General features: G+C 46.2%; 1 protein-coding gene and 1 non-coding gene across 8 annotated transcripts in view; both read right to left on the bottom strand.

The window, feature by feature from the left end:
- CUNH3orf20 (chromosome unknown C3orf20 homolog) overlaps positions 1–24328 on the bottom strand; it is a 62922-nt gene extending 38594 nt beyond the window's left edge. For 3 of the 7 annotated variants that reach the window (XM_020872621.2, XM_020872622.2, XM_020872623.2), the window contains exons 1-6: positions 22368–24325; positions 16848–16904; positions 15998–16648; positions 14994–15134; positions 10799–10918; positions 609–753 (exon numbers count right to left, since the gene is read on the bottom strand). In XM_020872621.2, coding sequence (XP_020728280.2) covers positions 609–753; positions 10799–10918; positions 14994–15134; positions 15998–16469 — 878 coding nt within the window. In that variant the 5' untranslated portion in view covers positions 16470–16648; positions 16848–16904; positions 22368–24325. Of the gene's footprint in view, positions 1–608; positions 754–10798; positions 10919–14993; positions 15135–15997; positions 16649–16847; positions 16905–22367 lie in introns of all 7 variants that reach the window. The other 4 variants (XM_070463484.1, XM_070463483.1, XM_020872619.2 and 1 more) reach the window with 4 other exon arrangements.
- Positions 1373–1481, bottom strand: LOC139033817 (U6 spliceosomal RNA). The gene has a single exon (XR_011486300.1). It is a non-coding gene; the product is annotated as a U6 spliceosomal RNA (small nuclear RNA).
- Positions 24329–25946: the final 1618 nt, after the last annotated feature.

The raw sequence follows: 25946 nt of genomic DNA, 5'->3' as shown, positions 1-25946 counted from the left end.
CCCTCTACCCAAGCTCTCCAGCTGCAGAGACAGTCACCCGGAAGCTCCAGGACACATATACGCTTAGATGTGCCTACATTTGAACTCCTTCATGGGCCTTGTTCCAGGGAACAAGGGAAACGCAGGCTCACTTGCTAGGACTCGTGACCCACAAAATCATAAATATCATTAATCACCCAGGTAGATATGTTTTGAGAGGTGTTTTTTTTTTTCCAAAGAGAACATCCAACAAATTATGTTAAGAAATAAACATGCTTAACTATAAGAATGTGTAAATTATAAGAAGCCATGCAAAGGGGTCTCACTGGTGAGGAGGCAAAAAGCATTGCCCTGGGTCAGGCTCACCGAGTGGGAGGACCTCAGACAACGCTTTACTGCCATGCACTTGGGGTAGTACCTCAGTTTCCTCATCTGCCGAATGAGCATAAACCTACCTCTCCATAAGGTCATAGCAGGACGGTGAAGGACTAGGGATGTGCGGGGGAGGGACGACAATCACCCCTCCACTGGCGCTGGGGGCACTGGGTGGCAACATGCCCAGGACCCCCCTTCCGCACACACAGGCCATGCCCTCCTTTCCCACCTGCCCCAACCACTAAGGCACTCACATAATGCGACACATCTCCTGCAGCTTCTCCCGGGCTTCAGGGCAAGGGTCGCTCAACTCGATAACCTCAGAGCTAGAGGTTCCCGCTCCTGCTCCTCGCTGCGGGGATGCCAAAGCATCGTCCGTATTTTTGGGTTTGCCTGTGGCTGGAGACAAAGAGGTTAAGGACAGTTTGAGACAATGGTTTCTCAAGATGTCCTATTTACCTGGGGAGAGGGGCTGGGGACAGCAGGAGAGCTGCATCCTTTGAGAGTCAAAATAACTGGGAATCATTTATGCTTCCAGAGATAGGAACTCCTAGCAGGTCTTATGAAACAGGCGTCACTCTGTGAGTCAACCAACTGTGTGTCAGGAACATTCATGCAGGGTGGTGAATCCAGCGACGTTTCCCCAAGGGCAGCCTGGTTCTGGATAGGGAGAGGACACCCATGGCTGCCGTGGATACAGAAGGGATTCCGTATGATACTTCTGACTTAAGGCAAAAAGTCTCAATTCCAGCTCAAGGAACAAGCTTCAACACTTCTGTGATGCTGGCTTATCTCAGCCTTCAGCAGAGGGCAGAGTGTATCGACTGAGACTTGGAATGTGATGTTTTGGAGTTTTCTGCTTGTGTTTGTGGTAAAATACATGTAACAAAAACTTGCCAACTTCATTTTTTTTTCATTTATTTTTATTAGTTGGAGGCTAATTACTTTACAATATTGTAGTGGGTTTTGTCACACACTGACATGAATCAGCCATGGGGTTACATGTATTCCCCATCCCAAAAATATGGAACGCTTCACGGATTTGCGTGTCATCCTTGTGCAGGGGCCATGCTAATCTTCTCTGTATCGTCCCGAATTTTTAGTATATGTGCTGCCAAAGTGAGCACGCCAACTTCCTTTTTAAGAGGCCAGTTCAGAGATACCAAATACATTCAAGGTGTTGCGCAACTGTTATCACCATCTGTTCCCACAGCTCTTTACATTTTGTAAAATTTAAACTGTAGCAGTAACTCCCCGTTCTCCCCTGGCCCCTGGCAACTGCCAGTCTAACTTTGTATCTCTGTGATTCTGACTACTCTAAGGACCTTGTATAAGTGGAGTCAGACAGCATTTGTCTTTTTTGTGACTGGGATATTTCATGTGGTATAATGTCAAGGTTCACTGATGTTGTAACAATATTGCTTCCCTTGCAGCTCAGTCGGTGAAGAATCTGCCTGCAAGTGCAGGAGACCCGGGTTCCATCCCTGGGTTGGGAAGATCCCCTGGAGAAGGAAATGGCAGCCCACTCCAGTATCCTTGCCTGGAAAATCTCATGGACAGAGGAGCCTGATGGGCTGCAGTCCATGGGGTCACAAAGAGTCGGGCACGACTGAGCGACTAACACTTAACTTAGTCGTTCAATAAATACTAAACTAAACAATACTGCAGGATTCCCTTCCTTTTTAAGGCTGGACAGTATTCCATAGGTACAGACAAAATTTTATTTTTTGACTGCACCATGTGGCATGTGGATCTTAGTTCCCCAACCACGGATTAAACTCAAGCCCCCTGCCCTGGAGGCATAGCATCTTGACCACTGGATCTCCAGGGAAGACCCATGACCAACTATTCTTTATCCATCATTTACTGATGGACAGTTGAGTTCCACCCATGTTTTAGCTACTGTGGATAAAGCTGCTGTGAACACTTGTACAAACATCTCTTTGAGACCCTGCTTTTAATTCCTTTGGGTATATGCTGAGAATTGAAATCACTGGATTATATGGTAATTCCATGTTTAATTTTTGAGGAACTGCCATACTGCCTTCCACAGTAAACCTGGCTGTGCCATTTTACACTCCTACCAACAGTGCACAAGGCTTCCAGTATCTCTGCATTTTCACCAGCACTTGTTTTCTGAGTTTTGACAGTAATCATCCTACTGGGGGTGAGGTAGTATCTCATTGTAGTTTTGATATCCATTCTCCCAATAGTTAGTGATGTTGAGCATCTTTTAATGTGTCTATGGGCCACCTATATCTTCTTTGGAGAAATGTCTATTCAAGTCCTTTGCCCATTTTTGAACCAGGTTGTTTTTTCGTTCTTGAGTTTGAGAAACTCTCTCTACATTCTGGATATTACTCCCTAGTCAGACATGATTTGCAATTATTTTCTGCCATTCTGTGGACTCTCTTTTTACTTTGTCAATAGTGTCTTCTGATGCACAAAATTTTAAAAATTCATGAAATGCAATGTGTCTATGTTTCTCTTTCTTGGCCAATGCCTCTGGTGACATATCCAAAGGAATGAGTCATTGGATCATGGATTAGATTAAGGATTCACTGAATCATGAATCATTGTGAAATCCAATGTCATCATGTTTTTGTCTCATTTTCTTCTAAGCGTTTTATTGTTTTAGGTCTTACATTTAGTCCTTGATCCATTTTGAGTTAATTTTTATATATGGTGTTAGGTAAGGGTCCAACTTCATTCTTTTGCATGTGGATAACCAGTTTTCCCATCACCATTTGTTGAAAAGCCTATCTTTTCCCCATTGAATGGTCTTGGAACCCTGTCAAAAATCATTTGCTCATATATGTAAAAATTTATTTCTGGGTTTTCTACTCCATTTCATCGGTTAATATGTCTGTCACGGTGACAATGTTGCACTATTTTGATGAGTTCAGCTTTGCAGTAAGTTTTGAAATTTTGTGAGTCCTCCAATCTTACTGTTCTTTTTAAAAATATTTATTTGCTTTTACTTATCTATGTGGCTGTATTGGGTCTTAGCTGTGGCCTGCAGGATCTTTGGTCTTTGTTGCAGCATGCACGATCTTCCAGTTGCAACATGTGGGATCCACTTCCCTGATGAGGGACTGAACTCAGGTCCCTGCATTGGGAGCACAGAGTCTTGGCCAATGGACCACTAGGGAAGTCCCCTGTGGCTCTTTTCAAGACTTTTTCTGACTACCCAGTGGTCTCTTGAGATTTCTTTTAACCTTTAGGATGAGTTTTTCTATTTCTTCAAAAAAACATCTTTAGCGGACATCCTTAGTGGTACAGTGGTTAAGAATCTGCGTGCCAATGCAGGGAACATGGGTTCCATCCCTGGTCAAGGAAGATTACACGTGTCACGCAGTGACTAAGCCCATGGGTCACCACTACTGAGGGTGCATTCTGAAGCCCGTAAGCTGAAACTACTGAGCCTGCCTGCCCTAGAGCCGGAGGCAGCGAGACAGGCCACCGCAGTGAGAAGTCAATGCACCACAACGAGAGGAGCCTCCACGTGCCGCAGCCAGAGAAAGTCTCGGAAGCAGTGACGACCCCGCGCAGCCTAAATAAACAAATAAATTAACTAAAGAAAATCTTCGGCATTTTGATAGTGATTATATCGAGCCTTAGATTACTTGGGGAAGTACTGACATTTTAACAAGGTCAAATCTTCCAATTCATGAACATGGAATGTGTTTCCATTTATGTCTTCTTTAATTTCTTTAACCAATGTTTCATAGTTTTCGTTGCACAAGTTTTTCACCTCTTCTGTTAATTCCTAAGTGTCTGACTCTTCTTGTTACTACTGTAAATGGGACTGTTTTCATAACTTCCTTTTCAATTGTTTACTGTTCGTGTATAGAAATAAAGCCAACTTTTGTGTTGACTTTGTAGCCTGCTCCTTTGCTAAATTCATTTATTAGTTCTAATAGCTTCTTTTGTGTAGAATATTTAGGGTTTTCTCCATATAAGAAAAGCTCTGACAAACCTAGACAGCGTATTTTTTAAAAGATATTACTTTGCTGGGCAAAGGTCCATCTAGTCAAAGCTATGGTTTTTCCAGGCATCATGTACAGATGTGAGAGTTGGACCATAAAGAAGGCCTGAGCACCAGAAGAACTGATGCTTTTGAACTGTGGTGTTGGAGAAGACTCTTGAGAGTCCCTTGGACTGCAAGAAGATCAAACCAGTCAATCCTAAAGGAAATCAATCCTGAATATTCATTGGAAGGACTGATACTGAAGCTGAAATTCCAATACTTTGGCCACCTGATGTGAAGAGCTGACTCATTGAAAAAGAACCTGATGCTGGGAAAGATAGAAAGCAGGAGGATAAGAGGATTACAGAGGATGAGATGGTTGGATGGCATCATGGACTCAATGGAGATGAGTTTGAGCAAGCTCCGGGAGATGGTGAAGGACAGGGAAACATGGTGTGCTGCAGTCCGTGGGGTTGCAAAGAGCCAGAGACAACTGAGTGACTGAACAACAACCATATAAGATATCATCTGCAAACAGGTAATTTTAACTCTTTATTTTCAGTTTGAATGCCTTTTACTTATTTTTCTTGTAATACGTTGAACAGAGGTGAAAGCAGACATCCTTGCTTCATTTCTGAGCATAGTGGAAAAGCTTTCATCTTTTACCACTGAATACGATGTTCACTGTGCAGTTTTCATATACGACTTGTGTTAAGTGGAAGTAGTTTCCTGCTATTCCTAGTTTGTTGAGTGCTTTTTTTTTTATCATAAGAGGAAGTTAAGTTTTGTCAAATGCTTTTTCTGCATCAATTGAGAAGATCATGTGGATTTTTTCCCCTTCATCCTGTTAATGTGATATATTACAATGATTGAGTTTTATCTGTTAAATCATGCTTGCCTTCCAGGAATAAATCCTGCTTGGTGTCTTGTTATATAATCCTTTTAATATGCTGCCAAATTCTCTTTGCTAATACTGTGCTAAGGATTTTGACATCAATGTTCATCAGGTATACTGGTTTCTTGTAGTTTTCTTACAGTGTCTTTGGCTCTGATATCAGGGCAATACTGGCCTCATGGAATGAGTTGGGAAGCATTCCCTCTTCAATTTGGGGGAAAAATTTTAGAAGGATTGGCATTAGTTCTTCCCTGAATGTTTGGTAGAATTCATCGTTGAAATGTTATAACTTCCCATATGTTACCTTTATGGAGATCTTTATTCTCCCTGTGAGTTTGTGGTTCTGTCTACTGTCCTTTCATTTTATTTTGCAGGACTCCCTTCAACGCTCTGTTCGTTTTTCTTCAATCTTTTTCTTTCTGCTCTTCAAACTCAGTAATTTCCATTGTCCTGTCTTTGAGTTCATGGATTTTCTTCTGTCTGCTGAAATCTGTAGTGGAAATACTTTATGCTTATTTCATTTAAGTGTTAGGTGGCATGAGGATATGACGATGTAAAACTGTCGAGGTGATCATCCGTGGCTGAATTTCCAGAAACATCTATTCAGATCCTACGTGCTTCTGAGCCTCTGCTGCCCACTCGGCTGGAGCCATATGCTCTCCTTTGACGAATGCAGGCTCATTTTCACCTTGGTCTCAATAACAAAATGAGACTTCAGGCAAGGGGCGCTGCTTAGGCTCCACCTGAGCCATGAAAGCTTCATTCAGAAAGGAGTCTTCCTCAATGTTAGCCAAGACTTGAGGTTTCTGGTCGGTGCCTGGGTACCATCTCCGGTACCTGCTACCTTCAGTGGTTCGTAGTCCCTTCCCCGACTCCTCCAGCCACCAGCCCAGAGGCCCAGCTACCAGCTGCTAGCCTCCTAGAACATCTGCTGGCCTGAGCACTCATTTCTGGCTTGCCCCTGGTTGGTTTGGATCCCAAAGTATGACAAGCAGGAACAACTGTTGACAGACTTCTGTGAGTTCTCTGCCTGAAAAGCTGGGCTATGCTCCAGAAATAGCTGTTGTCCACTCAGAGAGTAGGTGCAACTCCCTTCCATGTCTGTGTGACCCTAGAATGTCGAAGAGGGCCAGCTGGGAAGGTGTGACAGCATGAGTATGTGGAACAGGCATCAGAGGTCCCAAACCCAAAGTGACTTAAAACCACAATGACGCTACAATACGTTCTTTAAAAAAAATTTTTTTAAATTTGGCTATGGGATCTTTTCAGTTAGTTCAGTTCAGTCGCTCAGTCGTGTCCAACTCTTTGTGACCCCATGGACTGGAGTATGCCAGGCTTCCCTGTCCATCACCAATTCCCGAAGCCTGCTAAAACTCATGTTCACTGAGTCAGTCATGTCATCCAACTAATTTATCCTCTGTCGTTCCCTTCTCCTCCGGCCTTCAATTTTTCCCAGCATCAGTATTTTTTTTCACTGAGTCAGTTCTTCACATCAGGAAGCCCAAGTATTGGAGCTTCAGCATCAGTCCTTCCAATGAATATTCAGGACTGATTTCCTTTAGGATTGACTGGTTGGATCTCCTTGTAGTCCAAGGGACTCTCAAGAGTCTTCTCCAACACTGCAGTTCAAAAGCATCAATTCTTCGGCGCTCAGCTTTCTTTATGGTTCAACTCTCACATCCATACATGATAACTGGAAAAACCATAATTTGACTAGAATCACAACAAACTGTGGAAAATTCTTAAAGGGATGGGGACATTACTTTGTCGGCAAAGTAATGTCTCTGCTTTTTAATATGCTGTCTAGATTGGTCATAGCTTTTCTTCCAAGGAGCAGGCATCTTTTAATTTCATGGCTGCAGTCACCATCTGCAGTGATTTTGGAGCCCAAGAAAATAAAGTCTCCCACTGTTTCCATTGTTTCCCCATCTATTTGCCATGAAGTGATGTGACTAGATGCCATGACCTTGGTTTTCTGAATGTTGACTGTAAAGCCAGCTTTTTCACTCTCCTCTTTCACCTTTATCAAGAGGTTCCTCAGTTCCTCTTCACTTTCTGCCATAAGGGTGGTGTCACCTGTGTATGAGGTTATTGATATTTATCCTGGCAATCTTGATTCCAGCTTGTGCTTCATCCAGTTCATCATTTCCCATGACATACTCTACATACAGAAGGAAATGGCAACCCACTCCAGTACTCTTGCCTGGAAAATTCCATGGACAGAGGAGCCCTGGTGGGCTATAGTCCATGGGGTCGCAAAGAGTCAGACACGACTGAGAACTTTACTTTACTCTACATACAAGTTAAACAAGCAAGGTGACAATATACAACCTTGACATACTCCTTTCCCAATTTGGAACCAGTCCGTTGTTCCATGTCCAGTTCTAACTGTTGCTTCTTGACCTGCATACAGATTTCTCAGGAGGCAGGTAAGGTGGTCTGGTATCCCCATCCCTTTAAGAATTTTCCACAGTTTGTTGTGATCCACACAGTCAAAGGCGTAGTCAGTGAAGAAGTAGGTGTTTTTCTGAAACTCTCTTGCTTTTTTATGATCCAACGGATGTTGGCAATTTGATCTCTGGTTCTTCTGCCTTTTCTAAATCCAATTTGAACATCTGGAAGTTCTTGGTTCATGTACTGTTGAAGCCTGGCTTGGAGGATTTTGAGCATTACTTTGCTAGCATGTGAGATGAGTGCAATTGTGCAGTAGTCTGAACATTCTTTGGCATTAGCCCTTCTTTGGGATTGGAATGAAAATTGACCTTTTCCAGTCCTGTGGCCACTGCTGAGTTTTCCAAATTTGCTGGCATATTGAGTGCAGCACTTTCACAGCATCATCTTTTAGGATTTGAAATAGCTCAACTGGAATTCCATCACCTCCACTAGCTTTGTTCATAGTGATGCTTCCTAAGGCCCACTTGACTTTGCATTCCAGGATATCTGGCTCTAGGTGAGTGATCACACCATCATGGTTATCTGGGTCATGAAGATCTTTTTTGTATAGTTTTTCTGTGTATTCTTGCCACCTTTTCTTAATATCTTCTGCTTTTGTTAGGTCCATACCATTTCTGTTCTTTATTGTGCCCATCTTTGCATGAAATATTCCCTTGGTACCTCTAATTTTCTTGAAGAGATCTCTAGTCTTTCCCATTCTATTGTTTTCCTCTATTTCTTTGCATTGATCACTGAGGAAGGCTTTCTTATCTCTCCTTGCTATTCTTTGGAACTCTGCATTTCAGATAGGTATATCTTTCTTTTTCTCTTTTGCCTTTTACTTCTCTTCTTTTCTCAGCTATTTGTAAGGCCTCCTCAGACAACCATTTTGCCTTTTTGCATTTCTTTTTCTTGGGGATGGTCTTGATCACTGCCTCTTGTACAATGTCATGAACCTCTGTCCATAGTTCTTCAGGCATTCTATCAGATCTAATCCCTTGAATCTATTTGTCACTTCCACTGTATAATCGTAAGGGATTTGATTTAGGTCATATCCTGAATGGCCTAGTGGTTTTCCCTACTTTCTTCAATTTAAGTCTGAATTTTGCAATAAGGAGTTCATGATCTGAGCCACAGTCAGCTCCTGGTCTTGTTTTTGCTGACTGTATAGAGCTTTTCCATCTTCAGCTGCAAAGAATATAATCAATCTGATTTCGGTATTGACCATCTGGTGATGTCCACGTGTAGAGTTGTCTCTTGTGTTGTTGGAAGAGGGTGTTTGCTATGACCAGTGTGTTCTCTTGGCAAAACTCTGTTAGCCTTTGCCCTGCTTCATTTTGTACTCCAAGGCCAAACTTGCCTGTTACTCCAGGTATCTCTTGACTTCCTACTTTTGCATTCCAGTCCCCTATGATGAAAAGGACATCTTTTTTTGGTGTTAGTTCTAGAAGGTCTTATAGGTCTTCATAGAACTGTTCAACTTCAGCTTCTTCAGCATTAGTGGGATCTTTTCCTTGCAGCATATGAACTCTTATTTGCGGAGTGTGGGATCTAGTTCCCTGATGAGGGATTGAACCCAGGCCTCCTGCACTGGGAGCATGGAGTCTTAGCTACTGGACCACCAGCTATATGTTCCTTAAGACAGAGCACTTTAGAGTGAACATGGGTATAATTAGTAGTTACGTCAGGACAACAGCATAAACTGGGACTTCAGTGGGTAAACTGGGACACGTGGTTACTTATAAACTATGAGGGAAGGTTAACCGCCCACCCTAGCACTCCTGTGAGAATAACTTCTGAACAACATCAGGAACCTGTAAGAAAGGCAGCATTGTTGAACATACATCCTAGTGAGAGTGATGCAATATCATAGGGTGATCACATCCTCAGGTGGCAGAGGAAAACAGCCACATCAACAAAGAGATCAACAGACATATGGAACTTTTGTTTTGGAACAACCTTACTCAAGGCATCACCCTTGAACTGAAGTCAGTTGGGAGAAAAATCATGAACTCAGTAAAGTGTCCTGAGGAGACTTTGTTTCCCCTCAAAGTAACTGCACTGATGTAGGGCCAGCTCGGAAGGAGATACGATAAACCAGGAGAATAAGTGGGATGCTGGAAGTGATGCTCAGAGGGGAAGAAAACGCATCAACAGGGGGAACAAGAAGCTGAGGATGTCAGCTCCAGCAGGGAAGTGTTTGTCTTAGAATCCACACGTGCAGCCCTGGCATTCAGAAGAGTGACTGACAACTAGCGATTGTTCAACAAACATCTGTTCACTGATGGAAAAGTGAGAGGACTGGCTTGATATGAAGAGTGAGGCCTGGAAGAAGGCAAAACTCATGTCCATCCGAGGTAGGCTCAGGAATAAAACCCAAGCTTCTCAACTTCCAGCCTGACCTCCAGGGTCGTGGGAATCACTAGACAGTCTTTGAGCTCCCCAAGCTTCCATGCATCCTCTGTGCACGCAGTTCCTCCCCTACCCCACCACTCTGCCATCACAGCCTGGGGGGCCCCGGAAGATCTAAAGGGAGCAAAGGTCCTTCCCCGCCCTCCCCAGCCCCAGTTCGTCCCTCCTCTAAGCTCTGGTTGCATGGTCAGTGCCGCACGCTATGGTCTCACCTGCCACCAGTTCTTTCCTTTAAGGTTTTCCTTCTCCTCTGTCTTCTTCAACAGAATAGCAGCAGCCTCCATGTCTGTTTTCTGCCCACATAAGCTGGCCCAGCTGGGGACACACGCTAAGGTCTGGTATCCAAACACCTCTGTTCAGGCACTGGTTCCCCTAACTTCTGGGTGAGTACACAAGTAAGTCTCTGGGCAGAGGTGGTGAGTGTGGGATAACACAGTAGGTGGAAGACGTGGGTTTGGTAGGGGTGCGGCCCCAGGTAACGGAAAGCACATTAACAGAAGTGGAGGGCTTGTAAACATTCCAACAATGAGACTGCAGGGTGGAGGGACTGGGTTGAGATATGTCAGCTGGTGTGGCACACAATCTGTTAGCAGCCGCTGGGTCTCCAGCCAGGGCAGCTACCTATCCTTCCTATCGGAAAACCAAACCATCTCATCAGCCCCACAGGAAATCTTCTATCCGCCTCCCCGCACCATCCCCACCACCAAAGACATGGGGGTGGGGACCACGGTTACCTGCTTTCTTCTTGAATTCCCTTCCGGTTGAGAGGGAAAAGCTCAGACAACCAGAAGAGGCCTCGTAGACAAGCTGGTAAGGCGAGTTCACACCCATGGCTGGGATGCTCATAAAGGAATCTGGAGTGGGACACACAGGGACGTTGCTTTCAGTTTTAATTTTAATGTTTTAACCAAGAGCACAATAATGAACTTTCTGTCCTAGTCATATGGTAGGCCAATATTCTAAAGTGCCCTGTTGTTACAAAACCACCTAATTCTGGAAGAAAAAGATTTTTACTGCTGGAGAAGGCTCAGAGTGATTAAGAGAAATCTTTAAAAGTCTCCTCTATGGTTTTCCCCCCTGTCTGGCCCCCAGTATCTCTCAAGAATGAAATATAATCAGAGCAGGGAAGAGAAGGCAGGCACAAAAGGTGACGTTACTCTAAGGATAAATGCAGATATAGCTGCTATACTAGGTCAAGAGACTAAACATGGGACTAGCTAGATGAAAATTTAGAGTTATCTCTTCCCCTTCTCCAAGTCACAGAAATCAGATGCTTCTGCAACAACAGATCAGTCTCTTGCAGAATCACACTGTCATGTACAAAATCACTTGATAGCAGACCACTTAAGAATTAAACTTTAGCACCCCTTTACTTGTGGAAAATCTTGGTCATTATTTCACAAACTTCATCAAATCATTTGCTTATTCTTCACCCAAATACAGTCATTTCACATGTTGGGCATGAAACTGTCAGGAAATGTCAAGCAATTCATCACAGCTCATTCAAATTCATAAAGAAAATGGCAAACATGGCCTTCTAAATAGATAAAACCTGTACCCAGAGACTGCACATTGAATGATACTAACCAAAGACAATCACCTTCACTGGTAACCCAAAGCCGGAAATTAGGACCACATGAAAAGAACTAATAATAGCCAATGCTGAGAAAGATGGAATAAAACCAGTCAGTCCTACTGGTGCAGAGAAAATTCATCAAGAAAGCAATATTTAACAACAACTGTATACATCCTGAGACTTTCTGCCCAGTAATCCTCTCTCCTGGGAGAGTAATCTTAATAACCAACACAACAGTGATAAGAACCAATATGCATGAAGTTGCATATTACAATGCATATTATACTAATAGCAAGAAACCTGGAAGCCTAAGCATTCTGTTAATTATGGAACATGAACATCAGAAGAACCCTACACTCAGAGTGACAACTGTAAAGGTATAGCCATGTTGGATTACACTGTGTCTGTTAAGTAAAGGAAACTGAAAAATAGAAAAATTATAGTATTCTTCGAAAAATATATACACATACACAAATATACACACACAGAGAGAAGAACCACAAAGGGAACTGCAAAAGTAAAAAAAATAGCTATTATATAAAAGTGGCAAGACTATCTGTTTTCTTTTTGCTGTTTTATTTCATAACATGGCCATCCACTGAAAGTCAAGGAGCAGTCCAGCTGTCTTTCCTAACAGGTCAGGACTAGACAGGAGAAGAGACAGGACGTAATCTTATTACTAGGGAAACGCTGCCTTAGCAGTGGGTACACTGTAGTTACAGCACTCAAGGAATACCACTCCAGACTCAGTTACAACTTGGGTCTACCTCAGCCAGTAGCGGGTCCAGAAAAGCAAAATTCACGCAAAACAAATCAATAGGCATCTGAATCTTCTTTTCAAAGCACTCCGAGGATGAATGCTTTCCCAAAAGAAACAGACTGCTCCCTCATTTATATTTTGTCACTCAGAGTTTCTTTTCAAACTCTAGGTTTATTTGAAGGAGCATCAGGAATAGACGTGCCAGCAAGTGAGAGGGGTTTCCTGGGGGAGCGTGATGCAGGGGAGGCTTGCTCAGCGCTCCGCTGATGCAGACAGACAAGCAGCACCAGCTGGCTCTCTGCAAGGTCTCCTCCAGCAGGTTAACCACAAGCCGTGAGGGAAGCCACTGCATCACAGGTGAAAGCCTGTGACCCTGAGAGATGCTGCAATACCCTGGAGGTGGAGCGCTGAAGGGATGACTGCTTCACTCTCAGGGTTGGGGAACACAACGTTCAGGTGGGAGAGCGCAGCTCGCAGGTTTGAGGCTGGGTGGCTGGGCCAGGGTACCTGTTCCCTCCCAAGGACGCGCCTACCCACGTGACAGACCATCAGGCAGCTGTCTCCCAGATGAAGCAGAGTTGCAATGGAGCGGAGCGCCAAGCCCCATGTGGAATGCAGCGTGCAGAACTCCATGTCTGCTGGCAACCTTCTGCATAAACAGGGCATAATCAGAGCCTGTGTCATCAGAGCAGAGCTGACCCTGAACACAACGGGCAGAGTGCATCCTCTTAAAGCAGAAAGAAACCCATGTGTGCACACACTCAGTTGTGTTTGACTCTTTGTGGCCCCATGAACTGTAGCCCGCCAGGCTCCTCTGTCCATGGAATTTCCCAGGCAAGAACACTGGAGTGGGTTGCCATTTCCTCCTCCAGGGGATCTTCCCCACCCAGGGATCAAACCCACGTCTCTTGTGTCTCTTGCAGTGGCAGGTGGGTTCTTTACCACTGCGCCCCTGGGAAGCTACTTCGTGGTAAACAGTTGGGGTAGGCTTGATCAGGGCTTTACCTTAGGAAAGGAAACCAACGTTTATCAACATAGCCTTCTCTAGCTCATATTTACCATAAGTCCACTGATATTGTAAGCACATGCCTAATTCTTATAAGAAATAAAAACAACTGTCGGTTTTTTCAGATGGTGTGATTTTTTTTTTTCCTGAATGGTTGTATGACAGCAATAAAACATGAGTCCCTTCACATGTGCCTTTTGCGAAAAGGTCCAAATTTGTTTGTATTGTCAACCCTTTGATATCCCAGTCCTCCTTTCTCCATGAAGCAGTCGCCCTAGACAACTCTCCTGCCCTTGGCAGTAACTAGTTTTGCTTCTCTGCATCACTCACGGGTGGCTTCATGTGGATAACCAGCAGCTCTCTAACATCATTCTCACTGAGTTCATGAAATCCCACATTTCCCCCCAAGTCTTGCAATTTTACTGTGTAATTTATTTGCCCTGTGTGTTCATGTACTATCATCAGATGTTCAGCCACTGACCATCAAGGGAAGCCTGACAGTCAGTCAGAGGACAGGGAGAAATGCTAAAAAGGGGATGGATTTTATAGGTTAGGGCAAATGATTATGGGTTATAAATTTATTATGCTCCCCCATCAAGGTTCCTAACAGCAACAACTTTCAGGCATTTGAAATGAATACCTCTATATCCACCAAGCTTAAGAGATACAACAGTACAGATGTGACTAAACTGCTGTCTCTTAAATCATAGCTGTTCCCCTTCCTGCTAGCAGAGATCACGTCCTCTAGTTCTGTGTCTATTATTTCAGGCCCTCTGATTATTCCCATTCAGCTTTGGTCCTTATACTTTGTATAATGTACTCAAAAGCAGTATGCTATAATTTTCTTATTTTACACTTTATTTAAATGGCATTATACCAAACATATCCTTTTATAACTTTTTTTTTTTTTTTGCTTCACACCATTTTTTGTTTATCTGTATTGATATGTGTCCTTCGGTACTTGATTCATTTTCACTTCTCATTATATTCCATCATCTAAAGACTGTAATTTTTCTCTTGTTGATGAACATTTAGGTTGTTTCCATTTTTTTTTTCCATCCCAAACAATTCTGCAATAAACATTCTGATATGACTTCTTATAACATGTATGTGAGTTTCTCTAGGGCAGTGCAATTCTCAAGTGTGGCCTGGTATGAATCCACACCAGGCCATGACCAGGTGAATACAGTAAATGAGAATAAACATTTAGAAGTCTATGTACCAATCTGATGTTCCTGTGACAATATCATGTTTGGAAATGGGGTGCTAAAGGGACTGAAAATTTTACAAAGTGGTCCTTCACCGCAGAGCGTTTAAGAAGCATGGCTCTAGGGAATGACTCAGCAGAGAAACTGCTGGGCGGTAAGATGTTACAGCACTCCCCCCTCACAGACACCACCACCCTGTTCTCCACGGGAACGGCACCAATATGCACACTCACTTGCAGCATGTGAGAATCCCTGCTGCTTCGCATCCACCTCAACTCTTGGAAACGTCAAACATTTAAGCTGGGGACTTGACCTTTCCACTGCACTCTTGTTGGTATTGTCTGACCTTTCACCTAAGAGCTGAGACTCAGGTACCCACCTTTTCCCATCTGTCCAGCACTGCCACAGTTTCTCCCAATGGTGCCAAGCAGGAAGTCAAAAGCCATCTCTTTGGCATTGAGGTGCAGGAGCTGGCTGGCCTCCACGAAGCGCTTTGTAATGTCCAGGGGGTTGGCACCTACTAAGAAAGTCATCAAAGGCAACTACTCACTTTTTCCAGCATGGGGAAAGTGCTTCTAGAAAAGGACTTCCCTAAGTGGCCCTGGAAGTAAGAGGGGGTGAGTAGGTGTGAGGGTGCTCCTAGCGAGAGGGCCTTGAGCTCTGATGATCTCTGGGTGGCCCCGAGGTCTCTGCCCCCTTCCCCTCTCCCCACCCACAGGCTGGGGACTGATGCTTCTGTTGCTGTTGTTCGGTTGCTCAGTTGTGTCTGCCTCTTTGCCGCCCCGTGGACTGCAGCATGTCAGGCTTCCCTGTCCTTCACTGTCTCCCAGAGTTTGCTCAAACTCACGTCCATTGAATTGGTGATGCTATCTAAGCTGATGCTACTGGTATTTAAAATAACAGCACCCAGAAGGTTTCACCAGTGATGAGTCCCCAGGTCCCCAATAGTGGGATGAGAGACCCTTATCGTGGACAGACCCCGGTTCTCACGACTCTCCTGGTTCTGGCTACCAACCAGCCCTCCCAATTCGCCCCCTCCTCCTGGGTGCTGCCTCTGTCTACCACTGCATCATTTCCACAAACTGGGCCCTTCGATACCTCGGACCTCACACTGTGCTCACTGTCAACCTCTCAATCTGGGCTTGGCAAAGCTGGAGGGATGGGAGGACAAAGTGGGGAACAGAGGGGGAGGGAGATGGATGATTCCTGGGGTGGTCTCAGGAAGGAGTTGACTTGCAAAGCAGACGCTTGGCTGCCACCTCTCCACAGCACGTCCTTGCAGACCTGTCTGGGGACGGTATGGTGGACACACACACCCAGGCCAGACCCTCCGGGCCCAGGAAAATGGGCCACGCTTCACAGAGCCAGCCTTGGCCAACTTACCAGACACAGACTCCAGCATGGCCTTCATCTTCAGGCTGAGGAGCTCGGTCAGCAGGTGGATGGACTGCCGCTGGAACCTGTGCAGGGTCTCCTGGCTGGACTGCCTGCGGCGGCCGTGGGTGGGAGAGTGCGTGAATTTGGCCGGCCCGGTGGAAGCGGGCAGCATCGGCAGTGGGAGCGCTGGTGGGGGCAGCTTCTTCTGGATGGGGGCCTGCACAGGAGCGGATTCCATAAGCACCACGGGCGGGGTGCCAATGCTGATCTCCAGGCCCAAGATGTCGGAGGGGGTAGGGACCATGGGGTCGGTGATCAGCTCCTCCCAGGTGAACTCAAAGATGTTTCTGATGCCCTTGGGTACAGAAATGCCTGCGTTCCGGCAGCCAACGAGCAGCCTGGAGATGTGGGCCAGCAGCTTGGGGGCCGTGGCGGTGTACTGCAGGTACAGCTCTCGGTTACTCTTGATGTCGTTCATGGTACTAGAGCACGCATACTGCTAGGTGATGCTGTCCATTCTAGACAAGAGGGACCTTCAGCTGTAAGCAGCTAGACAGCCTGAGGGCTGAGTGGGAGCCTATGTTCTCACCTAAGGTCAGGTCTCGGGACAGGTGGACGTGCTGAAACGGCCCTTACAGGTCATTGAGCCGGTGCATCCTGTGGGAGGGTAGATGTATCACCGGTCACTCTCCCTGGCAAAGGGATGCCACCCCCACCCTGCTTCCCTTCCCAGGGACATGTCAGAGACCAACTTAGTGAGTCACAAGGGGAGGAGCCTGGGGATAAGCAAATTCCCCACATGGACCCTGGGCTGGAGGAAGGGAAAGGAAGGGGAAGAGAAAAGGTTCCATGGCACCTCTAGGAGTCAGAGATCTGAGGATGGAAGTTCTTCTTCTGGTCTCTCAATAAAAACCTGCAAAAATAAAAAAGATGTTTCACTGGTCCCTGCTGAGGGGAGGTGACGTGGAAACTCCCAGCTGCGAGGCAAGGAAGGGCCTGGATTCAACCTGTATCTCCAAGGGCAGAAGGGAGAGAGCAAGGAGGATGAGTTTTTTAATCCAACGACCAGTATCACTTAACCACATCTCATCAAATCTAGAACTTCAGGCAACTCCCACTACTGAGCCTTCTCATCAGTTCTACCACCGGGCACCCTGACAAGCGCTCCCCACGTCCACGCCCTTGTCTCCTGCCAGACAAATGTCACCCTCTCACTCCTCACTCTGTGTCCTCGGGAGCCAGCCCCAGTTCGCCATTCCAGAACCGCACCCCTGGTGCAAACCTTGTGTTTACAGTACGCTGCCCTGGTGTGATAAGGCTATTATCACTCCGGTTTCACCAATGGAGAAATTGGAGGCTTATGGAGACGGAGCTCTCGGTCGGGAGTTGTCTGTCTGCAGACTCTTGGCAGGGAGACCTTTCCAAACATGACTCCCCCACAGCCTTCCAGCTGCCTGCCCATCCATCAGCAAGAAAATCTCCAAGGAACAAGGGTGCCATAGAGCAAACCCTTCTGGCATTCTGCTGGTCTGCAGATAAAGTGGCTTTCTACATCTATTTGCTGACCCTCTGGCAGCTCCATTCCTCAGCTTTGGAGACTCAGAAAAATAGGTTCGTTTTTGAACTGATAAGTCTACAGAACAAAGAGACCACTCAGAATTGTGGTCATCTGGGCAACCAGCCAGAGGGATCTGACCCTAGCAGGCAGGGCAGATCTGTTTTAAAGCTAAGACTCAAATGAAGAGAAGACGAATACAATCTGTGAAATGTTCACTGGTTTGAGGAACCCCATCCTACCCCCTACCAGTTCCTTTCTTGTGACATTAATTTGGAAGACATGCCTTACAAACAGATAAACTCTGGCTTTTAAAAGTTTTATTGAGATACAATTCACATACCATACATTTCACTCTTTTCAGAGTGTACACTGGCTTTTAGTATAGGCGCAGTTGTGCAACAATCACCACTAATTTTAGAACATTTTCATCACCCCCAAAAGAAACCCCTTAGCACTCACTCCATTCCTCCTCCCCCCAGGCAACCACTAATCTGCCGTCTGTGTCTACATCTCTGCCTGTTCCGGACATTTCACACGGATGCAATCATATACTCGGCGGTCTTTCGTTAAGTTGCTCCTTTCATTTACAGTCACGTTTCTGAGGTTCATCCATGTTACGCAAGTGTCAGTCCTTCACTCATGCATCTCATTATATGGAGAAGCCACAACCTGCTGATTCATTCAGCTTGACGACACTTTGGTTGTTCCCACTGCTGGCTGTGACGAACAGTGCTCCTGTGAACATTCAGGTGCAAGCTGTTGTGCGGATGGAGGCTTTCACTCTCTTGGGTTGGAAGCCAGGAATGGAACTGCTGGGTCATACGGTAACTCAACATTTAACATTTTCAAGAACTATCAGGCTGCTTTCCAAAGTGGCTGCACCATTCTACAGTTCTTTTTGCAAAACCAGTAATGTATTTCTCCATGTCCTTGTCAATGCTTGTCACCATATTGTTGTGATTCCACTGACATCCTAGAGGGTATAAAGTGCTATCTCATTGTGGTTTTCGTTTGTACTTCCCTAGTGACTAAGGATGCTGAGCATCTTTTTGTGAGTTTATTGGCTACTTTTGTATCTTCTTTGAGGAAAAGCCTTTTCAGATTGAAAATTTTTTTTTTTAAGAAATGTCATTTTAAATTAAACGCACAAATAACTTCCATTTGTTACCATATATTTTTCTCTCTTCAGAATTCAGCTGGGGGGGACCACGTGACTCCGTTCTGGCCTGTGAAAGGCATGTGGAGCTGCCGGGTGGGGCTCCTGCTGACATCGTGGTGCCCCCACACCAACGCTTAACCACCTGCCTCCAAACGTGTGTCACATGAGGGAATGAACCCCTGATCTCTTTAAGCCCCTTTACTCAGATCTCTATTCCTGCAGCCAAATGTGATTCCTGCCAGCCAGCCAGTTGCGCGGGGAGAGCATCACTCCATCATATCCCTCATATCCCACATATCTTATTTTCACTGTCACTTGTTCATCTTTCCATCACTGAGACATGTGCCTTGCCCTCAACATTCATCAGGCAGAACAGACTTGCAAAATCTGTATCATATAAGGGTCATACCACTAGGAAAAAAAAAGACAAAGGCCATGAAAACCCAAAGACAAAAGCCTAAAGGAAGCTGCACTGAAGGTTGTCAGAGAAAACAGTAAGAAGCCACCAGGCAGGCAGGGAGGAGAAGGCATTCTTGGTAAAGAAGAGAGTGTACAAAGGAACAGACATTTAAAGCATGGCGGGTTCAGGGAACCACAGAACACTCAGGATGCTTGGGGCTTGGGGCTCTACGGGGATGCAGCAGACAAAGCTGAAAGAGTGTCTAGAATCAGATCCTGAAGGGCCTTATATGCCATACCAAAGAATTTGCATGTTATATAATTATCCTTAGTACAAGTACTCAAACGTACAGTCTTTGATCGCCAGTTGCCTCCCACGTGGTCTCTGCAAGCCACGGCAGGCACCATGTCTTCTTCCCCTTTTACAGTCTCCATGACTCTCAGTAACTGACACAAGTAGGCTGCCACGTGGCAGAAAGTGAAAAATGTTTACAGCATCAAAGCCCAACAGACAGCCTAAGAGACCCACAGAGACAGCTACACACAAAGCTGCAATGAATGATTCCCACAAGGAAGTGCAAAGAGCATGGAAGTTTATAACGGATATGAAAAATGACCATCTTCATTCCAGCATCTTCAAAGTTTTTCTGCCCGTCTCCTCTTTCCCAGGCCAGGGGAAGGACAGAGATGAGGGGCACACACATGGCAAATCAGAGTGCTTTCTGCCAGGGAGAAGGAAAACCCAGAAAAGGCAGTGTCACCAGGTAGCTAACAGCTCAGTCTCCATGACCTCAAGCCTGGAACCTGTGGATTCTAGACCCTGCTTCCCAGGACTATGAGGATTAAATGAGGTCACATGTGTGAAGGGCTGGCACAATGACTAGCAAAGTGCTCAGTGAATGTTAAGTAGAAAAAGATGATTATTTGAAGCAGTTGAAGAAGGCTGTATGACGGAAATGACAGAAGCTGGTCCACAAGTTGAAGCTGACTAGTGAGCAAGGACAGGATGAGCACTCCAAGTGATGGGAACAGCCCTGGCTCAGGCTGGAGGCTCTAAATAGCCTGGCGAATTTGGGGAACTGCATGTAACTCAAGGATGCCACAGGTTATCGGCAGGGTTGGGGGTGGGCAGCGGCCTGCTGAGAGGAGCTGGTATAAACCGCTGAACGTGGACTTCATCTTGCATGTGATGGGAAACCACGGAAGGACTGCAAGCAGAAGTGGCATCTGTGCAGAGGGCGCTCCTCCGGGGGGCCGGCAGTGTGGGGGGGCGGAGGGAGACATACACCTGCAGTGGCACTGGCCGAGGGGAGCTGTGCCCACAGCACCCCGACTTCTGCATACAGTCAAAGAGCAACTCCCAGCCCCTGCACCTCAAAGAGCACCTCAGAAGGCACAGACCCAGTGCACTCCCAGGGGTACACCATGCAGCGCAGCAGAACAAGGGCGAAAAGTGGGAAAGTCCTGAGCAGGCTCTGGGAAAACCAAGGGCACCTGACCAAGGACACCGAGGAGGAAGTTCAGGCATGGATGTGAAAGAAGAGAAGAGGGCCTATCTCCCTCTTGTTAGTGGCACTGACTCAGGAATACGTTTCAGGGTAGAAGTTGTATCCAGCTGTATGTTTAAAAACAAAACTAAACTCAACCCCCTCAGGTGACCTGGTCCTGGCTTTCTTTGCTCTTTTCTCTAGTTTCTGCCTCTCTTTAGTTTTAACCAGAATGCTTTTGGTAAGGCTGGTGAGCAGTCCAGATGTAACCGTGTGACCACCATCTGTGAGTAAATGCAGCTTCAGGCTGGGACAGGCAAGAGGAAAGAGGCGGAAGTGGAAACAGGAACATTAACAGACACTGTCCTCTCCACTCCATACACAAAGAACATTCTGGTCAGATGTATGAACTCTCCAGCAGATGAGAGGAAGAGGGGCTGAGCTATGGAAGAAGTGGATGTGAGAGGAAGCAGAGTGGGGCCACACGCACACGCTCAAGCTTAACCGCCTGCTGCCGGCAAGGCTTACTTGCGAGACTAGAACCTTGCAGTCACCACTTGTCATCGAGTGGAGCTCACTTGAAAACCACCTCCATCCCCCACCAGCGGTATCTACTGGGGCACCAAAGGGCCCATGAAGATGAGTCTCCCAGAAAGACTCATCCAGAGAGATGAAAATGATCAACACTTTGACCCAGTGATTTCAGTTGTGAAATGCCCAAGGCAACAGTTTTAAAAGACGGGACGGCAGCTGTATGTATGTAGTTAAGCCAAACAAAAAAATGCTTACAGTCACTTCATTCCTAACAGTGAAATACTGCAGAGAGCCAACAACTGAGGGAGTGCTTAATGACAACGTAGATTCACTTGAACCATTAGCCAGCAAAAAAATAACCAAGTTTGGTTTTGAGAAATGTTAAAAATACACACATGTGATGGTAGGCCTACATGATGACACATCCCATAAAGACGTATGCTGATCGTAATGGGAAGCAGAGACACAGTCTTTCTGTTTGAAGGTAAAGATGACACTTCAGGAAAGAAAACAGTAAACAAGGGTCCCTGCAAAGAAGGCAGCATGTTCTCAGACAGGCTTGTGACCTAGGAGACTGGGGTTGGGGGGGGGGGCAGCAGGGCCCAGTCGCATGTTTCCTGGTTTCCATATTAACTCCGAACAACTGGGACTGTCTGTGCAGAGAAGAATGGTGTGGGGAGTGAGGGGGTCAGGAGCTATATCCATGTTCAAGCTCAGGGAATATGACCGGATAGAAACAGAACACGTCGTACCCCAGAAAGAGAGTTACAATCAGGCAAAACCACCACAGAGCAGGTGAGCTTAGGATTGGAGAGAACGTGGCAGTTAGAAATGTAGTGGGAAAGATGCTGTTTAAATGGACGGTAGAAAAAAATATCTGTGGACACTCCTGTCACTGGAGAGATGTACACTTACCGGGCAGTTATACAAACACCTGTGATTTACTGAGAAACAGTAACAAAAGGGCAACACCAGGTCTGGGTGAAAGGTTCTCACTAAGCACCCGCTTCGTCCAACTGTCCTGGTTTCCCAGTCTTCTGAGACAGGAAGCTCCACCACCCCAGCGTTCTCCCCACTCTGCCCCTCACACTTGCTCTATGTGTGTTAAGCGAACGTCCGGACCCACCAGCAAACACCTCACCACCAACCAGCCGGCAGGGCAGGTGCCACTGGGACCAGGGAGTTCCATTTTCTCTCAAGATTTTCAGCAGGTTAATCGATTCAGCTATCACCACTTACGTTAGCCATGTAGTTTCTTACAGGAACTGCTTGACATCTAACTGACTTAGTTCACTTTACTGGCTGGAAAGAAATTACACACATATGGCGTGGCTGCTCTCTGTGTTGTATTAACTGTAAAGACCAGTACCCTCATCCATTCCAGATTCTAAATTCTACTGCCTCATCTCTATGTCACAACAAGGTCAGCTGAGAGCCATCTCCCAGACTGCACTATGGCTTTAAGAGGAAATAAATTACACCGCAAGCCTTTGGCAAATGCACAGCTAAACATAGCAGGAATCTCATGTATATGGATTTAAAGTTTCTCCTTTGGGACTTTTGCAAGCAAACAAAATGATTTATTTAGCCAATTCAAACGAACTGTATTAAAACACACAAAGGCCTAGAGAAAAGATTACAGTGAAAACAAATAATTCAAAGCAATTTCTAATCCAAGACATTTTGCTTCGCTGCACAACGCCATGAACGAGGCGTGGTCATGCTTTCCGACCGGAGATTTCAGCACTGGTGGCTCCCAAGTCAAACACAGCCAGAAGGGTAGCGTGAGCGCTTAATGTGTGGCGGGAAGAGGTCTGTTTGCCGACCACTCAGTTACGAGCAGGAGAATTACACACGGTTAAACCACAAAACGCGCAAAAACAGATCGCTCAGAGCTGCGCTGCGCCTTCACTAGCACTAACCAGGCGTGTCTTCTGAGCATCTGAAGTGTGGTATTGTATGACAAGGAGCTACGTTTTAAGTTTACGAAATTTAAAGCCTGATAATTTCGTCACTGGCCAACTCTTAAATGTTTTTAAGTGTGTTTGGATCAACTTAGGTATAGGAATCTACTTTTTCAAATGTATATTTTGTGAAATCCAAACAGAGATCAAGTATTCCTGATGAAAATTAAGCATCTGAATCAAGATGTGCTATAAGTGGACACACAATGGGTTCTGAAGACTTGGTGTGAAAAGAAATGCAAAACGCCCCATTAACCTTTCTGTATATTGCTGGAATACTGAACTATTTTGGACATTCTGGGTTAAGTGGAGTTGACTCTGAACAGTCTGGGTTTGAACTGGGAGGGTCTACACGTGCGTGGACTGTTCACTAACACTACAGCACCACACGCTCCACAGCCGGCTCAGTGTGCGGATGGGAACGGCGCGTGCAGAGGGCCGACTGCGGAACTTGGGCATCTACAGACTCTGCTCCCCACAGCAGGTCCTGGAACCGATCCCCCCGCAGACACAGAGGGATGGCATTATACCCAGGAAGAATTCACTTTTTACATGCGGCTCCTAGAAAACAAACTGACACACACGGCTTACACCTCACTTCTACCGGGCACTGCCGTTTCAGAGCACGGGTCTGCCGTCTAAGAACGCCAGTGCCATCTGCTGGACACACTCCCGAGTAACAGGCCCAAGAGAAACGGCAAGACTGAACTGTGTTAACGCTGAAGGACCCGGGGTCTGAAATGGAAGAGGACCTAACAACTAGGCACGAGACACTCAACTAATTTGTATGCTGTGAAAGGGGAGTTCAAACAAGGCTTATAGGCTTTTAAATTCTAGAGAAAATCCAACTTACAGTTATTAGCTGACAGTGACCAGGAGCCAATGTGCACGGACTGGTCTGCTTTCCACCGAGGGTGCCCTGGGTAAGGACAAGAGGTTATTTGGGTGTCCTTCCCACGACCACTGTCTCCCATAAAAGTGAAAGTGTTAGTTGTTCAGTCGTGTCTGACACTTTGTGACCCCATGGACTGTAGCCCGCCAGGCTCCTCTGTCCATGGAATTCTCTAGGCAAGGGCACTGGAGTGGGTTGCCATGCCCTCCTCCAGGGGATCTTCCTGACCCAGGGATCAAACCCAGGTCTCCTGCATTGCAGGCAGACTCTTTACTGTCTGAACCACCGGGGAAGCCCCCCGCCTCCGGTACTCGTGGGCTGATTGCTGCCGACCTATCTCCCCCACCCCACCCCACAGCTGCCCCTCGAGGCCCTCTGCTCTCCCCATGTGCACCACCTTCTTCTCCTCCCTCTGCCTTACACTCTTCCCATCTCCTTCTATTTTCACTTATGACCCTAGGATATCTAACAATTCTGTTCTTCCTCTTAGTATTCCAATTTCTTTCTGTCTCCTCTCCTCTTGTCCTACAAGACGTTTCAACTGGTCTTACAGCCTTATGCTGAAGTCTTTGGTCCACTTTGAGGTGGTTTTGTACATGGCATGAGTTAAGTGTCCAAGTCCATTCTTTTGGAGGTGGAGAGTCGACTGTCTCAGAATCATGCTGAGATCAATCCTTTCCCTACTGGATGGTCTTGGCACCACTGTCACCACAGATGTATGGGTTTATCTCTGGACTCTCAAAATTGCTTCACTGTTTATTAATACGTCAGAGCCACACTGTTCCAATTCCGGCAGCTTTACAGTAAGTCTTGAAATAAAGAAGTATGTCCCCCAACTCTGTCCTTTTTTCTTTTTTGAAACTGTTTTGGATATTCTGGGTCTCTTATAATTCCATACAAATTTTAGGATGAGTTTAACAATTTCCGCAAAAAAGGAAGCTTGGTTTTCATGAATTATTTTTGCTAGGAGATGTTTTTGTCTGATCAGGCTGACAAAATGACCTTTCATAGGTCTTGCAACTCTGCCCTTGATCTGGACTTCTGAGGTTACGTATGTAAGGATTTGGGATTTCTGTCTCACACTGCTCAATGCTGGGGTTAAACACAGAGAGTAGAGGGTGCTGGAGAAAGCATGAGTCTGGAACGCGCACTTAAACCACCTGCCACTTGGACACCATGTGACGAGTCGCCGGCCCTGTACCACAGCTCGCAATCTGTAGTAAGAACGGGGTCCTCGCATCAGCACCGCTGTGCTGAGGGGCGGAGACCACGGGCTCCTGCGGGCCCTTGGAGGATCTGCTCCAGCACCTTCTTACAGGACTCACTGGCGAGGGAGGAAGCTGTGACAGCCCGGCAGGCCTGGTGGCCAACTTCTACTGCTTGTCTGCAGCTGTGAAGAGGACGCTGGGAGAGGACACAGATGGTACCCAGGCACAGGAGGCCCTTCTGGAGCACTGCTAACCCACCTGTTGTTAGCAAAGACAAAAGGATCTAGCAGCCCCTCACTCGAGCCCAAGTCCGTCCCACTCAGGCTGGGATGAGTTGGCTCCCGAGTGAGATGAGGGCCTAGATACGCAGCGGCAGGAGGGCGGGCAGAGCTGAAGAACTGACTGATAGCTAAGAAGCATCTCGCGCACTGACTAGGTCCAGCAGCCTCCACGTGTGCCTGTCACTCAATACACTCTTACTGAAGGCCCACCCTGCAAGTGATGTCAACATCTACTCCTCTGTACTATGAAGTCCTCCCTGGTCTTCCTCATCATTTCAAATGATACCCTAAATTCTCCACCAGTGTCAGGGTCCTCCTGGAGACCAGATCACTTAGCTCCCCAATGTCCCCTTCTGTGCTACCATCTGGCAGGCTGAAATTCTTCCTAACAGATGCTCCATCAACTGACTTGGAAGCTGAATGCTTGGAACAAAGACATCAGCCAGCCAGCACTGGAAAAAGGAAAGAAATGC

This window comes from Odocoileus virginianus, unplaced genomic scaffold (assembly GCF_023699985.2).
Source record: "Odocoileus virginianus isolate 20LAN1187 ecotype Illinois unplaced genomic scaffold, Ovbor_1.2 Unplaced_Contig_3, whole genome shotgun sequence".
Classification (NCBI taxonomy): domain Eukaryota; kingdom Metazoa; phylum Chordata; class Mammalia; order Artiodactyla; family Cervidae; genus Odocoileus; species Odocoileus virginianus.
Note: the sequence above shows the minus strand (reverse complement) of the source record. Positions and strands in the feature narration are given on the sequence as shown.